This window comes from Dreissena polymorpha, chromosome 2 (genome assembly GCF_020536995.1).
Source record: "Dreissena polymorpha isolate Duluth1 chromosome 2, UMN_Dpol_1.0, whole genome shotgun sequence".
Taxonomy (NCBI): Eukaryota; Metazoa; Mollusca; class Bivalvia; order Myida; family Dreissenidae; genus Dreissena; species Dreissena polymorpha.
The window spans coordinates 59,638,003-59,655,216 of NC_068356.1; the positions used below are offsets into that span (position 1 = coordinate 59,638,003).

General features: G+C 30.6%; 2 protein-coding genes across 2 annotated transcripts in view; one reads left to right on the forward strand and one right to left on the reverse strand.

Moving 5' to 3' along the window:
* Window positions 1-17,214, forward strand: part of LOC127867216 (uncharacterized) — a 317,672-nt gene that overhangs the window by 222,915 nt on the left and 77,543 nt on the right. The gene's annotated exons all lie outside the window — the stretch shown is intronic.
* Window positions 2,949-7,958, reverse strand: LOC127867221 (uncharacterized). Its single transcript, XM_052408268.1, has 4 exons — window positions 7,884-7,958; window positions 4,967-5,008; window positions 4,560-4,596; window positions 2,949-3,735 (listed from the first exon to the last, which is right to left on the reverse strand). The coding sequence occupies exons 2-4, from the start codon at window positions 5,006-5,008 to the stop codon at window positions 3,335-3,337; spliced, it is 480 nt and encodes a 159-aa protein (XP_052264228.1). The 5' UTR covers window positions 7,884-7,958; the 3' UTR covers window positions 2,949-3,334.

Consider the following 17,214-nt stretch of genomic DNA (forward strand, 5'->3'; position numbering starts at 1 on the left):
TTACACGAGATTATACACACCTTAACCTGTGACTCGCATATATGTACAATGATTGCTTTTATCTAATGAAAAAAGACAAATTTACTACAACGTCAATGTGCTGGCATGTACTTCTGTAACCAGTCAATCATAGCAAAACATTGACCGAATGACGTCAGATTCATCACATATAAAAATAGTCGATTTCATATGACGTCATTCAAATCGCTCCAAACAATTACACGGTGCATGAATAATCATGTATTGTAATCTTCAGGATTGTATTTATATCACAGTTTCGACATCCCAACATCCGCACATATCACTGACAACACACCAACATGTAATCAAAAAACATTAACAAATTAATGATGACATCACGGTATTTAGATTCTTCTGGGTTAACGTTCGTACAATAAATTTTGATTTTGCTCACATGATGTGTCGTTAGTGATAGTTGTCTAAAGCTTATGTGTAAGCCTTACATAAAAAACCACTGGTTACCCATTAAACGAATGGGGTCCTGTTCATATGTATACTTAAACACAAACAAAACCGCCAGGGATGATTACTTAGATCTTGCAGCAAACATTCTTTATGACCATAACATTCGTTTAATAAAATAAAACATAGTTATACATGCATAGGCGTTCGTGTTATGAAAACGCAGTCCTTCATGTGTGTTAGGTACAAATACTAGCACTTGATATCCGAAAGGAATTCATATCTTTAATGAACAGTTTCACAGTTGTTGTTGTTTTAATGTTATGAAAAAATGTGTTCAGTTTGTTTAATTAAAATATTTGTTTTCAAATATGCAGGATTGGCACTTAGCAGTTTAGCATTTAAGACAACCGCTTGTTTAAATTTATCGATTATTTTATTTATTTAACTATTTTGGAGTCAATTTGGGGCTAGTAAAGACAGACAGTATAAATTAATTCATTTTCATTTTTCATAAAACTTTATATTCAATAGACGTAAACCTGGCAGTAAAAATGCCCAGGGCCCGATAAATAAAGATATTAAGTTACTACAATACATGTCGGAACAGACTTTTGCATGAATAATAAAAACACAAAACAGTCTTTGACGTCTGCACGTATGAATTTTAAGGCACTCCAAAAAATTCAATCTTTTACGTCTGCACGTTTGCATTTTTTCAGTCTTTTCAGGTCTGCACGTTAGCCTTTTCAGTCTTTTTACGTCTGCACGTTGTAGGAAACTATCACAGCTGTAAATCAATCACGTATATCACATGTTTAATAAATATCACAGTCTTAAACACAACAGATTGAACAACCTTAAATGTATCGGGCAATAGTAATATACCTATGGATTAATATCCTAATAAAAGTATAGATAAAACGTTCGATAAAGATAATAATTGTCATAAGGTACATCATGAACCAAACGGAAACACATATTTTATGACATTGGTCTATTGCTTTTGAAAATATATGTTTTTAAAGAAGTACCTAAGTTATTTTGATGGAAATTTATTTTTTATTTTACCACTTTATCAACTACTGTTAGAAATATACAATACAATTGTTTGGCATTGATATTCATAAAACTGATATATTTTTTATTTTTAAATAGCATTTAAATGTTTATAACATAAACGAATAATATCACTTTTGTGGTATAATTACTTGCAAAATTCTTATATTTCCAAATTTTAAAACTTATCTTATATTTAGTGATATAAGTCCATGGTGCATTATAATCACAAATAAACTTTTTGACATGAGATAGCAACAACTAATACCATCTAAACATAATATATGGACCATTTAAAGCTCCTTCCTTAAAAGGAAGGTATACAGGTTTTCTATCAACAGATTTAAAAGAAAAAAATTAATGTAAAACATAGTTTTTGAAACATATTGATATATATTTCTGGGAAATGTCCAGCATTTATACAATATATTTTTTAGCTAGCCTAAAGAATTAAGAACTGTACGTTTTCCTTTAACGACATGTTAAAGGATCTACATAAATTCATACTTTTTGTAAACTTTACAAATAAATTAGACCATATATCAGTTTATTTAATATCATAACCAAAATAATAACACAGCACTTTGCAATATTTAACCAACGATATACCGAAAGAGTGATCAGAACTTATCTTCCATTTTCTCCATAAATACTCCATTAGATTAATTATAATTATTTTTTTAAACCAATAACTCTTTTAAACAGTTTAATATCTTTAAGGAAATGAAAAAAAACAGAAACATCATCTATTAAAATTGCAGTATTGTTATCAGCATTAGTTGACATAATAAAAATTATAATGGTGAACAAGGGACTTTGATGGCTTTGATATTGATATTACATGTATTTTGAATTTTCAAAATAAAAGGTTGTAAACATGAAAACATATCATAATGGACTGAGTGAATAGCCTTTTCTTACAGACCTAGACAAAGGAAAGGGTTCAGATACATGATTAATTACAATAATGAATGTGTTAAGCACTTGTTTAGGTTTGAGTCACTTTTTACCTGCTTTTTCAACCTATATGCATATAAATTATATTTAAAATATTTTCATATTTTCCAGATATTTAATGGTTTGAGTAAATGTTTAACAAGTATCCAACTGTTGATTTGTATCTTACATTTTAAGAATTTAAAAAATGATCATAAAAAACAAGAAAATCTGGATTGTTTCGCAGTTACCGGGATTCGTGTTTGTTTCGTTGATGAGCAAAATCAAAATCCACTCAGATATACACACAGTGAACCTTCGATTGGACAAGATGAACATAACATTATTTTACAAATTAATGCAAATTAACCTCATAGTATAATGTTGAAAATAAAATTGCAATTAAAGTGAATTTATTTATATTAAAGCAGGATTTTGAACTTTCATGTGAATTTTAAAACGAAATATTTAATAAATATTATATTAATTTAGCCATAAAAATGGGTAAACACGAATTATACTTGAACAGATTTTGATAGATGATTATATCCTTACAATTCAATATTGCTTCTGAAATATCTACTAAATATTTATGTCTTTATGCATGTATTTGACACAAGTTGTTTTTTTTGGCTTTGTATATTAACATTGCTTTTGTACATTTCTGTATACAAGTCAATTTCTTATTAAGAAATAGCTGTGTGAGACAAAGCTTAACCCATTTATGCCTAGCGACTCGAAAAAAGACCATATGCGGCGTCTCATCAAGGTCTGCGCTGTTTGCTTAAAGGCATTTCTGTAAGAAATATTCTAAATATAGCAATAAATATACTAGACATCTCTAATTTTAGAAATAAATTGATCTAATTTAGAAGGATGGGGGAGTCCACTAGGCATAAGTGGGTTAAGTCAGACGTTACAATGCTCTTAAAATACATATTATAAGCATCTCGAACGGTAGTGATGTATACGCATATCCTTGGTTGTTCTTCACCTTTGCCTCGGGTGAAACAATGACGCTGTCTGCTGAAGTGGCATTAAAGGCATCCTTGCAGTTGTATTTCCCATACCTGGATTGATCAAGATTGATAATAGTAAGCGTTCCACCACCTGGAACGGCCTTTATATCGTATTTATCTCTTAGAAACGCCGTGTTTACAAAGCTCTTGCCGAATCCGTCGCATCCCCCAATCGGTGTGATTACATTGCTTGAGTTGATCACATCAAATGTAAGACTTCCATGAAAGTTGCAGCGAATGGTCACATTTCTTCCATCTTCCACTTCACTCTCTATCGACACTTTAATAATACGTTCATCTGAAAGAATTGCATCAATTTAAACGTGTAAGCTTGGGTCAATTTTTACAAAATAAATGAATTATCTGCAGATTAAAAAACAAATTATTAATGTAATCCCTTTCTTTGATTTTCTCATTACAAAAGAACGTCGCCATGGCTTGTAAACATAAAAAGATCACGATTTAAAAAACTATATCAGGAATTGGAATAATTTCAGTAAAGAGTAGTGCAGGTTCTGGCTAACACAAATACCCGATCAATGTTTGTGTAAACAAACATAATTACTTTGTTTTATTATTATTATTATTATTTTTGGTTATTATTATTATTATTATTATTAGTAGTAGTAGTAGTAGTAGTAGTAGTAGTAGTACTAGTAGTAGTAGTAGTAGTAGTAGTAGTAGTTGATTTGTCTTTGCGCCGACTTGATTGAGAATAAAACAACTTTGACCTAGAAAAACACACTGATTATAGTAATGCCGGAGCAAACATTTTGGAATTTTTCTCTTTTCTTGTAATGACATGGTATGGGAAAATCCATGCATGTCAGGTAAAGTTGTTTTATTACCAAAGCAATGACTGCGAACAATTGAACCACATTTGCTTAGTTATAATGCAAAATATAACATGATAAACATATCAAACCGCATGTTCAAATGTTATTGCGATGGTTTGCAAGCGTATCGTCAAATATAGTTCAAAGGGTAGTCAAATTTTAATCGAAACAGTATAAGTAACAGGCCGAATTAATTATATGATAATGGATGGCATGGAATCAATGGTCATTTGTGTGTATTTTGTGGTCTACCACTTAATATAGTTATGTTAACTATAACAATTACCTGAAGTGAAGGCAGCGGCAAAGAGCGAGGCGAGACCCTGAAACATGCAGCAGATGTATTTTAGTACATATCCCTTGTACAATATCAGACACTCAAAAACAATCATTCCAATACTGCTACTTTCAAATCTAACATATGCTGAGAAAAATACCCTGTATAATTTGGAGACACAGCCAAAAAGATATGCATCTTGATGCTTCAAAAGAACATTATGTATCGTTTTACTTATTCCAAAAGTGATGTTATTTCCCGTCGCACAATTGCAGTTAACTGAGTAGATATGTCGATTTGTTCTTGTTTATATAGTATAAGTATATTTGTATTTTATTTACAGTTAATTTAACCTTAGCATTATTCACTATAGCAACGCCAAAACGACCTTTGTATAGAGATGTAAAGGTATTTACCAGACTGAGAACGATCTTGAGCAATGGTGACGATGCTCCCATCTGTAATAAAAATAAAAATAAATCAACATAGTTTGAATGTGAAGTAATTCTTGCAAAAAAGGTTTACCTTGTTATATTGGTCTGATTTTCAATTCAACATGTATACAAATCGTTTTAACAAGCAGGCTTTGGTGGATTTTAAGGATAAGTCAAAAATATATAAACACAGCTTATCGAAACATTTGTATTACTTGCAAAACTTGTTCTTTGACTGGTTTCGAAAACTTTACCGATCTCATCAAAAACATCCTCGACTCGTACAAAACTAACCTTAGTTTTGTGACAGCAGGAGCACATTACAGTAAATAAAAGTAGACATTGCGTTTTTATGCTATTAAGCCTACTTGATTTTAATATAAAATCACTTTTAATCAGCACTTTAACGAAGTCAGCAATAAGACTTCAAACAAATTAAATACATAAATAATTTCTGTGTATTTCTATTCTATGATGTTTATAAATACATGCTTATAAATCGTCGAAAACAAAATATGATTAGATATTGTTCGTGTCTGTTTTATTTTGTTTTCAACGTTCACTTATTATTGAAACCTAAATTTATTGAAGTAAAGATACAAATATAACAGACCATAAACCGTTTTTTTTTTTTTTTTAATGAGCTTATATTATTCATTAAGCGGGTGACAAAAATTAAACATCCACGAATAAATATGAGCATGTTAAGTTTATACTCTATTTATAGATTTATGTAATTTTAATGACCACCCCTAAACAACCGACCGTACAACCACTTTGTGTCGATCATTTGAACGTTCCTCATATATTAGAAACTCCAATAATGATTCTTAATTTAATCTTTTTCTATGATATTTACACGTGTATAAAAGGTAGATTTGTGATTAACGTTTTAAGTAAGTGAAACCTTTTATTTTTGACAGATCGCGTGACGGATAGTTTATCTAAGCCGATTGACAAAGTAAAGCTATAAATAGCTTGTTTATCTGTCTAGCCCAAGGACGCGATCGAGTTTGTGTTAAATAAGATCTAAATTAAGAATATATCAGGATGGTTGTGTGTTACTTTCAAAATTGGATTATGGCAATTTGCATTTAACAAATCACTCTCAAATTATGTTTAATGTTATCATTTTAATGTATTTCATCCTTAAGTTTATCTATTCTAAAACATATGTGACGAATGGATATTACTATGGCAAATTGTAGCCATTTTGAAATGCGTCATATTTAATAAAACTGAATGAGAACTTTCCACGGTCGCTGATTAAGGGAGTGAAAGGTTATAATAGATTAATCTGAGCTGATTTAAGCGCGTGCTTAAGATTAAGTGATTTATGATAATTTCAGAAAATTAATACGGTTGAGAACACGAACCATACTATGTTCTTAAAGCCCATGAGTAAAATAATGAACCTGTTTGTGTGTTCAATATTGTCGGTTTTAACTAGATTTTTATCTTGGAATTTGTAAATTTAACCTGTTTTCGCACAAAATTAATAAATATCAGTAATGATTGTTCGAGGCTTTATGCAAAACATTAGTATGACAGTTTAGTACAGTCGTTAATTTTAGTTTGAAATCTGTGATTAGGCTCACAGAAATGAACACAGAAATTCGATACTAAATGCTGGAATCAGGTTGTGCTCGTTCGAAATCGAAAGTCAATCGTGTGTCAAGAAAGACAACTCTCGATATCATTGTTAGGACAAGGTTATATAAACATCAAAGGGATAATGTCATGTTCGCATACTATGTTGATTACTCTTGTTAACAGATTCAGTAAATAGAAGAAAATGGAAAAAACAGAGCAAAACAATTCTAGATTTACTGACATATACTTAAACACTCGTAATGAAAAGGGTGACATTCTCTGTTGTTTTAATTGAAGTAGCCTGGTGATACCGTCAACCAGTTTATAAAGCTTTTGTTCTCTAATATACTTTTTTTAAATAACTTTATCAAAGAAACTACATCACATTGCACAGAGAAATAAGCATTTAGATTTCTAAGTGCATTTTGCTCAGATATTGAGAAATCTGCATTCTACTTATGGTTCGACACCTTTTTATTTGTTAGGAAGATACCAACTTCCAATGTAGATGATACCTATCTTAACAGATGCGATTGGTTTGATAAACAAAAATCACATGGTTGACAATTTAATTCATGTTTTATACATAAGTTAGGGTTTCTTTTAATACAAGTATGGTCACAATAATAACATTAAAGCAGTTATCAATAATAAACTAGGCATTAATGTTTATCATGTTGGTTGTCTTTTTGTACCTTGAATTTGGTGATGATAGCGGGGTGAAAATGAAGAACTTCAAGGCAATAAATGAAACAACTATTGGGATGTTTTGAAAGATATAGCTTCAAACCTTAATCTGTCCTATGCACTATCGTGTAATGTGTGAAGTGTCATTTCTCCTCAATCATTTACTAACATAAAAAAGTCTGTTTGTGTAAAAAAAATCCATTACATTATATTTCATAAATAAACATCTATCCATACTTTCTTTGTGAATGCATTTTTATATGAAATACGAAATATCTTGTGAGATAATAATGGTAAACAATCAAACTAAAACTAAACCGATTTGTTGATGTATTAGAATGTGAAAATCTTGAAGTCTATCATTATTGTTATACAATTATTGTGCTTTACTAAAACGCGTGTTATTTAATGTTATAAATCATCAAATGTGTGTTTTCGAATATGTGTCTCTATATAATGATGTGCATTGAAACCGTAAAAGGAAAACATATAGCGCTTTTCAGTAAGTAGTTTTAACGGATATTTAAGTTTACTTCCATGTATATGCAAAAAGATTATATGTTTAGTATTTAATGTGAACTTCATATACGAAATTTGCTACGTAAAAAACAGTGCTAACCTGTTTTCGAGTTAATTTCCCAATTGATATGTCTGATATTAACTGTGTTCTTTTACGGTTGCGAACAGCTACATATTAGCCTAACACTGATTTGGATTTTCCTGGGTTTTTACATGGGTTTTATATTAACCGAAGCATAACTCCGCTTGGTCAATGACAAATAGTACCGTTGAAAGTGGAGTGATATTTAAAATAATAGACATTTGTATAGAGTAAAATGTATAAAGATAAAATAAAGTTGAAGAAAACATTTACAAATTATGCGCTACTAGACGGAATAAAACATGAGCAAACAGAACTACTTTATACGTCACAGTGTTCTAGTGCTGATGGGTGTTCCAGATTAGCATTAAACAATAATCTAAACATCAATTCAAATCGACTGAACGCTCTATGCTTTAGCAATTGCACGATTCAATAAGTACTAGTAAAAGGTTTCACGCAAAAGGCAGGTATTCATCGGAATGGAAATTAGTTTGAACAAAATGTGATATTCACTATGTTTGAAGAGTGGTATAACTTTATCGAGCGCTGGTTGCAATGTACGTTAGTTGTCCCATTCGAATTTTGTTTGCACTCTAGTTATACATACTTCTTAGGCAATCTACATTGATCATTCAAACGTCCAAGGATTTCTTGTATTATTATAAAGAGATATAACGATAATTTGTTGACAGTGTTTGCTATCGTTTCATTTCATATATTGGTTAGAGTAAGGTTAAACTATCCACAACTTTCTCTTACACTGTTCGCCTTGCATATTCTTTACTCAAATTGATTGTGTTTCCATAAATAATTAATCTACACAACTGTAAATGCATCGTAAAACGTATGCCGGACCGTTTTTGCAAAAGAAAACATATGTTATAAGACGCTCAATATAATTGTGATTGTTAAAAAAAATGAGCGTTTTGAGCAGAAGATCAGATAACCCTTACATTTAATGCAATAACAGAGCATGTAATGTTATTTGAATTAAGCAACGTAACCATATACGATCATGTTCACTTGTGTATATATTGTCGCAATCAAACTAAAGTAAGTATGTATGATTATTTTTTAAAGTATTTATTTATAAATATTTCCAATTGAGAATATTGACAATATTGTGTGCACTGGTCGTCAATAATTAATTTAGGCTTGACAGCGTTATGGGCGGTTTGGGGTTAGTGTATCTGCAATTTGGTTGGCTAATTGCGCACTCTTAACTGTGTTTTAGTATTTGTGTACTAGCTATCATACTTTGTCCCAGTGGTTATATTTTTATATGATTTGTATGATTGCATTAACTGCAAACGTTCGTTTAAGTTAATTTATTTTATATTTTTTTTAAACAATAGTATCGCCAGTTTTTTCTTATTACCATGACACTGAATTTACTTGCAGACCATTCAAAGTTTATGGAGCAAACCACTGAATACATGTGTCCACAGCTTTATGTATTGAGAGTAGGATTTTGGTAAGTAAGATGTATGATTTAGTTAACCATAAATGATCATGTTGATTTTTTATCATAGAAACTTGAATAACAAATAGTATTTTCCTTGTAGAAACTTCAATATCAAATAGTATAGATATTTGTTATATAATATATTATTCTCAAAGGAATTATTTAGCAGCATATTTTTTTCTGGATATATATATATATATATATAGATATATATATATATATATATATATATTACATTTTGTGATGCTATTTGTTTTATGTGCACACATGAAACGTAATTACACCTTTCTGTCTGTCTACACGAGTTATAATTTATTTTGGTTTAGCTTAACTTCTTAGATAACACACATTCATAACAGGTAAAAAAGCATTGATTTTCTCAATAGGATGTCATTATACAAGGTAAATGTTTTCAATGTGCAATTCTATAAATCAAACAACATATCATGTCGGTTCCATGTTCTGCAGTACTTAGAGAACACGTAAACTATAACAAAGATTAACTAAGAGCGACTAAAAGATACACTTATCTTTAAATTATGGTATTGATTAAAGGATGCAGACGAATGTCCGTTAGGTAGAACTATTTACGATGTACGTATTCATCTAAATGTCTATAGGTCGCGCCCATGATTAAGTTTTTAAAGTATTAATTTATATATACCGATTAAAATGTTGAATATTAACGTGTTACTGTGATCACATCTTATGTTAAGTATCGAAAAGCATAATTAATACTGCGTCGTTCTGGTCAGTTCTTTGTTTTTATTTTTCGGTATTAATACATCGTTCATGAACACCTTCATAGAAAGCACATTTAAACAATGCAACAATCGTTACAGTACATTGTTGACACACTGCAAGTCTTTTGTCGTTCTAGTTTTATTTAAGCGCGCTTTTAATACAGAGCAATTGTTGCCGTACTCATGGTACACATTTTTTTAACATACATAATTAAATGTTGTTGTTTTTTGCATATAAAACATGTCCTTACATTCCTTACAATCCGCGTTTTAAATATGTACACCAAATTTTCAAAGCACGTTTACATGATGGAAAAATGTGTAAAGAAAATATACCACAGTCACATTGTACGACCATATTGTAGAGATGCCATAACAATGACAAACATCCCCATGATTTCAGTCTGTCCATTCACTACCCTTGTAGTCTAATGGTAGAATATTGCCAATTAAATGGGGAGAGGTATGGATTCAAACCCCAGCGAGTGTTATTTTACATACAGCTTCAAAAGACGTGATGCAGTAATGTGTTCATTTTCCTAGCGTATTATGAATGGATATATAATTTGGTGAAAAATATCCGCAACGTTTTTTTATGTATTTAGCATAATATATTTTTACCTCAGGGAAGTGTTTAAAGCTATTGGAAAAACATAATTGATTGGAGACTCATATACAATTTGAATTAAGTATTAAGTAAAATGTGTGGGCATTAGGTATAACATATGTTTATTCATCAGTTAATCAATATTTGTATAAAACTTGTTTACATATGCTATGTTAAATTGTTTTACAAGCGGGTTTAAATTCAGTAAAATGCAACTAACTGTTTTATATACTTATATATAATGTAGTTATTTGCTTTTATAGATATGGATACGATTCAACAATATCTAAGAAAAAGAGAGGCCCAATGTTTTAATTTGAGTTTATTATGAGCATGTTAAAATTATTATTTCAATAGGTATACACACGAATTATGCGCTGACTATCACGTTAACTGAAAAAAAAATTGTACTGGTATTTATGACCTGATTTCTAGTGCGCAGAATCCTTCTATGTATATTACTCGTATATTTACATTAAATATTATTGAAGGTAAAAAGAATACTGTAAAATTCACTATTTAACATAAGCTTTCTTTTCGGGGTTTAAAACTTCGATATCCGCTTTAATACCTGTACACACAACCTAAACGTAGTATTTATCGTGAGACGTTTTACGAATATCCGATGCAGTAGGTGCATCACATCAGGGTTTTTACGATCAATGACAGTTCTTCCTTCATTTATAATGAGTCATGCACATTTAAAAAAAAGCGTCCAGTGCGTTAGATGCACAAATTAATAAATAATTGGTCAGTGTTATGGTTGTAGAGAAAAACAATTGACAAGACACGTTCTACAGACTATACACTATGAACTTTACGGATATATAAAATAGCACAAACAGTAAATATAATTGCTATAAATCGAAATAATTATTTGTGAGTTGGTTTAGATTTAAGAATTATTTTACTAGCATTTGTATTTTCCTTCGTCAAATGTTGGAGGGCTTTTGAAATTCTTATATTCATCATGATATGGTATTTAAACCTAATCATTAATCACTTTACGCATGTGTACGATTACGAGTAAACATTAACGGGAAAGAAATTACACAGATGAGTAGAAACACTACCCCAAACCGTGATTGTAGCAAACTTTTGACTCCTTCATTGATAGTCTATCTGAATTACAGGAACAGGAAATTCCTGTCTTCAATTATTTTATTTTGAACTACTTGTACCAAACAGGTTCGATACTAGCCAATTGATATTTTTAGTCGGAACTGTTCACAGACTGAGATTGGAAAATATTTCTTTTTTTCTAAAAAGATTCCTGTAATTACATTGCTGTTTCAGTATTTTGAAATTTAAATTTAAGTCTTCAAACCTAATTAACACTATTCAAAAACAATAACGTGAGAACAATTCCCTTAAAATTGTGGCATAATTCTGAGGATATTAACAGAGGAAAACAAAACCGTACTATCTTGTTTGGTTTTAATACCAGTATTAACACATATGTGTAGGCGGTACCATTTAAGAAGGATAAATACAATAAATGTACTTGGAAATACATGAACAATGCAAATAAAAAAAGCTGTAATGTATTGCAGATTTACTGATATGTGTTATGTAAGAAAGATCCTGTAAAAATTACCTTAAGGGAAGTTTTTACATAATACCACATCTAAAATATGTTTGAAGATTTATAGTCTTGAAATTGCTTATTTTCCTCTAACATGTCCTTGTATTTCAAGATAGAATACTTTCCATGCCAGAGGAAAGAGGTCTGGGTTCAAATCCCAGCGGGGGCTTCAGAGGATATGCAGTTTTGGACAAATGAATGTTTTTGCTTTACTTTATCGTTTATCTCAAACAAATCAACATGCAAATGAATTGAACATAATATTTGTTTCTGCATAAATGAGACATTAAACTTAGGAATGGACATCATTTTACTTCTTTTTAGCCACATAAACTATCAAGCAACATTCAAATGCAAAAGAATAACATAAGTGGTGTCAATAGACTTCATACAATACAAACACAGTGTAATGCAAAAATGACTTTGCAGACTAAACTCAATAATTATATAACCATTTCTTAATTTACAACAATTTAAATAAATTATTAAAAATAAGTGGATTTCACTGTTTCTTTATAGTGATTTGTGACTACACCATATTTATGTATTATTGTGAAAAATAAATCCTGACAATTTTAAAAGATGTTAGAACTAAAAAGGGAACTATTAGCAAGAAATAATAATAACTGGTGATAGTCATGTAACAGTATTTGAATACATATAATAAACACAAAATTGACAAATGTTATACTATCACTCATACAACCATTAAACCATTGATAAAGTTACCTAAAATTCCTTATTTTATTCAAGACCTCATTTATGAATTTAAGCTGTACCAGTATATCACTTGACTATTGCCTCATTATGTAACAAGGTCATACAATTTAATTCTATGTTTATCGTCTAATTGGTATCTGAACTGTTTTTGATCAAGCTAAAAATTGTGATTTAACGTTTGTGGAAAATACTTACAGTGACCTATATGACGACAACACCTGCGCTATTCCATAAAAAAACTAGTATTCAAATTTGCTGAATAGGTGTAATTCACGTCTTAACCACTTTGAAAAAACTTATTTACACCTTAGACACAAATAAGACTGACGGATTGAATCATCCAGTGATATATTCATTAAAATTATAAGAATTATTACGGTATGCGATTTTAAATAAATCAGCTTTGTAACCACAGATAAGTAAGTTTTGCAAAAATCTAGCCCATATTGAAGTAAGTCTGAACTTAAATAGCTCCAAGAGACTGACAAACAAGTTCCGGTATTTGTTTTGAATAAGATATAAAGACTTCAAATATGTATCGTTTAGCATGGTGATTTTACTCTGATTAACAATAACTGCATAAATTTCCACATTGTGAATTGGTTGTTTTGTCTTTAATACTTCCCACTTTGTTTGTATTGCCCTTTTAGGATTAACGTAAGAAATATATACCCAGTAATTGTAGATCTTAAGTATTCTGTGATGTAAACATGTATGTTTGTTTAAATTTTGCATGAATACAATACTCACTAACTATAAAGTTACCTCAATCATAAAACTATTTTTTTACAGAAAAACGTTTTTATATAGACTTGTTGTTTGTTTATTCCTGCCTGATTCTTAAACATAGAATCAAATGTGTTTGGTCAAATGCATATTATATATACAACTGATGGTGGTTAGAGAAACTGATTTATGAAACACACAAAAATACGTCTTAAATAAATAAACAACATGAATAAAAAATACTTTAAAAATGCATAACATGTGTGGCATCAGTTAGATTGGGTTACACTTTTAAGGGTGAAAGTTCATAACTTCAATAGTCACAACACAATATATAGACTCAACATTATATTTTCACACTAAGATACTAAATATATACACGAATTATATTAATGAACAACTCACGCAAACTTCTACGCTAAACTTCACTCTCTCCCAGATTATCCCTGTTTCAGGCTTTAATTCTAATCTGCCTACTGTCTCAAATTTGGATACACGTGTCGCGTCGAATTAAAGAACGATGCAGAACGTGTAACTTTCTTTGGTGGAGAGCATCGCGATAATTATATACCAGTTTGTTGTTATTATTTTCATAAGAGATTGTCATGAGCACTAACATTGGTTTCAATAACGTCAAATGTCGACGTAGCTCTCGGCAAAATTTGTGTAAAGGGTTCGCGTGAAGGGCTGTAATGATAACGCAGAACAATATATCAAAGATATATTAGGTGTTTATGTTCTGGCGGTCAAGTGGCAAATGCCTACATCAATCACCATTATTATACAACAATAACAGTTATAGCATTAAATTTTGTAAAAGCATGGCAATATTGTAATACAATGAATACAATAAATACAGTTAATACAATACATACAATACATACAATAAAAACAATAAATACAATAAAAACAATAAATACAATAAATACAATAAATACCTTACGTTGCATTTAATTAGAACAGAGATTATAACAATACAAAGATTAAAGTTTATAAATTGATTTATCACTAACCTGTAATGATAACGCAGAACAATATATCAAAGATATATAAGGTGTTTATGTTCTGGCGGTCAAGTGGCAAATGCGCGGTTACTTGCGCTTTCCACTTGACCAACGCCGCGAACCAATCATGCGTGTAGTAGGTTAAGGGATAAAACTGGTTAGGTTATTAGCTGAACTGTAGTAACTGTTTGAAAAGAATTCAGGTTAATATTAAAATAGATATATATTGATTTCGTATGTTGAGATTTTGTAAAGAAATAAGGATTTGTTAATTTACTCTATGACACAAACATATGCATATAGGCATGTATCTAGTCATAAATTTAATAAGTAATTGTAATACCACGTTTTGCATTAAATCCCGGTGTGTGCTGATTTAATGTAAACACACTGTTCGGATTGCATTCAGGCGCGTAAAGGCGCGTAATCACATGCTCCGGATAGTAAATCGAAATATTTTTTAAACATGATATGGCAGTTTACAGACACTCATGCACTTTACATGCATAAAAGGGGAACCTATTATGAACACGTTTGTTATCATAAAATTATTTAACATGCAGTCGGATAATATTTTGTCGATTTCATTTGGTTTTTAGAAATCTGTATGTTTAACATCGTTATACCCCTAGTGTATGTATAAGATATGCGACGTCTTCAATAATAATTTTCAACGAACCCTTTTCAAGAGTATAAACCATTTGATTATAAATACATGCTTATCTTCATTTGATAGGGCAGCACATTTAGATTTATTTAAATCGCCGAGACACGGGTTAAGTCAACTATTAAAGCATCCATACTTTCTTAGTGGTTAACAGCGTTGTTTGCATCATAGTGCATCGTTAGAAATTAGTTGCAGACGTTGTTTGGGTATCGGATGAACACTTCATCATTTGTTTTATGTTTTATATAGCAGTCCGTTGTTATTATTTACACTAAAGATTGTCATAAGCACTGGCATTGGTTACAATAACGTCAAACGTATGCATAGTTGCATGTATCTTGTCATACCTTTCTAATCGAATTGTATTGACAAGGGGATAAAACAGAACAATGGCCACGTTATTTTTAGTTATGAAAATGGTATCTATTCCTTTAACGCTGATTTAAATATACATATATCGTCAAGTTGAATAACCAGTCATATATTCTTACATTAAATTAAATATGTAATATAGTATTGTTTCGATATTCAGACCACGAACGTATCTTTAAAAGGACCTTTTTGCAGATGTTGCCATGTATTGAAGTTTTACATATTTATTGCTTAACATTTATAAATGTAACGTTGGAACTAAATAGATCCGTTAAAAAAACACATTAAATTGAAGAAAGCAAAAAATATATCTTTAACTGGGCTGTTACCACCGACCTTTGGAGTAAAAGTCGAGCATTTAAACAACTAGGTCATCCGTGCGCATTCAGTGAGTGGTGTATTTTATGCTTTATATAAGCAATCCTGGAAATGTCACAAAATATAACGATACAAACAGATTTACAAAATATTCAATCGTTACGCGTTTGTTACGCTTTATGCTTTTCACGTTTTTAAATCACATAAAGTATTCACCCATATATATTTAGAAATGTTTCTTGAATAGTTATTCAATCGAAAAAATAATACGAGCATTCAGAATGTATACCGTCATTACAATTTACATAGTCGTCCAACAGAGTGTGCCAGCACAGCCGATATACAGAGATTGAAGGTTGATACGAAAAGTCATCTCAGAAAAATGTGTGACCATTTATTCGGAAAGACTTATTCGATGTAGACCTTTGAAAAATTGTAGTGCTTTTAAATGGATGTAACGTTTAGACATTTATGAAGAGCTTTACTAATAAATGCGGTGTTCCCCCGTTAAATAAATACTATAAACCATGAACTGAAACTTGAATTCCTGGCGCTTGGCCATGAAAAAAAGTGATATATCGGTTACCATATTGATTGATTGTCGAAAGAGTTACTGCGTGTAGCTGAAGAAAGCAAGTTTATGACACAAGCGGATAAACCCTCATATAATTTAATGTTTACATATTCGAACTCTCCCAGGCAGTTCTTATTATAAACTGAAATGTAATTATATTAATAATATACTTGTAAACAGTACGAAATGAGTGTGTAACTTTAATAAACGGTTTAAAACTTTAAGCTAAACATACGGTAAGTATATTAAGTTTATTGAGTGCGTGGGTACACGTTGAGCGATAGAACAGAGCTTGCAAATCTTGTCACATTGCCTATCTATTTGTAGTTGTTTGCGTATAACGAAACTGAAAACACTGCAATAAATCATACACTTCAGCTACGAAATAATACCCAGTTAAAGACAGTTTGTATATCTTTGAAAATACAGAAACTTGTTTCATTGATTCAATAAAAGGTTATAGTTAATAATTAAGTGTAATGAAAAGAGAGAGAGAGAGAGAGAGAGAGAGAGAGAGCGAGATAGAGAGAGAGAGAGAGAGAGAGAGAGAGAGAGAGAGAGAGAG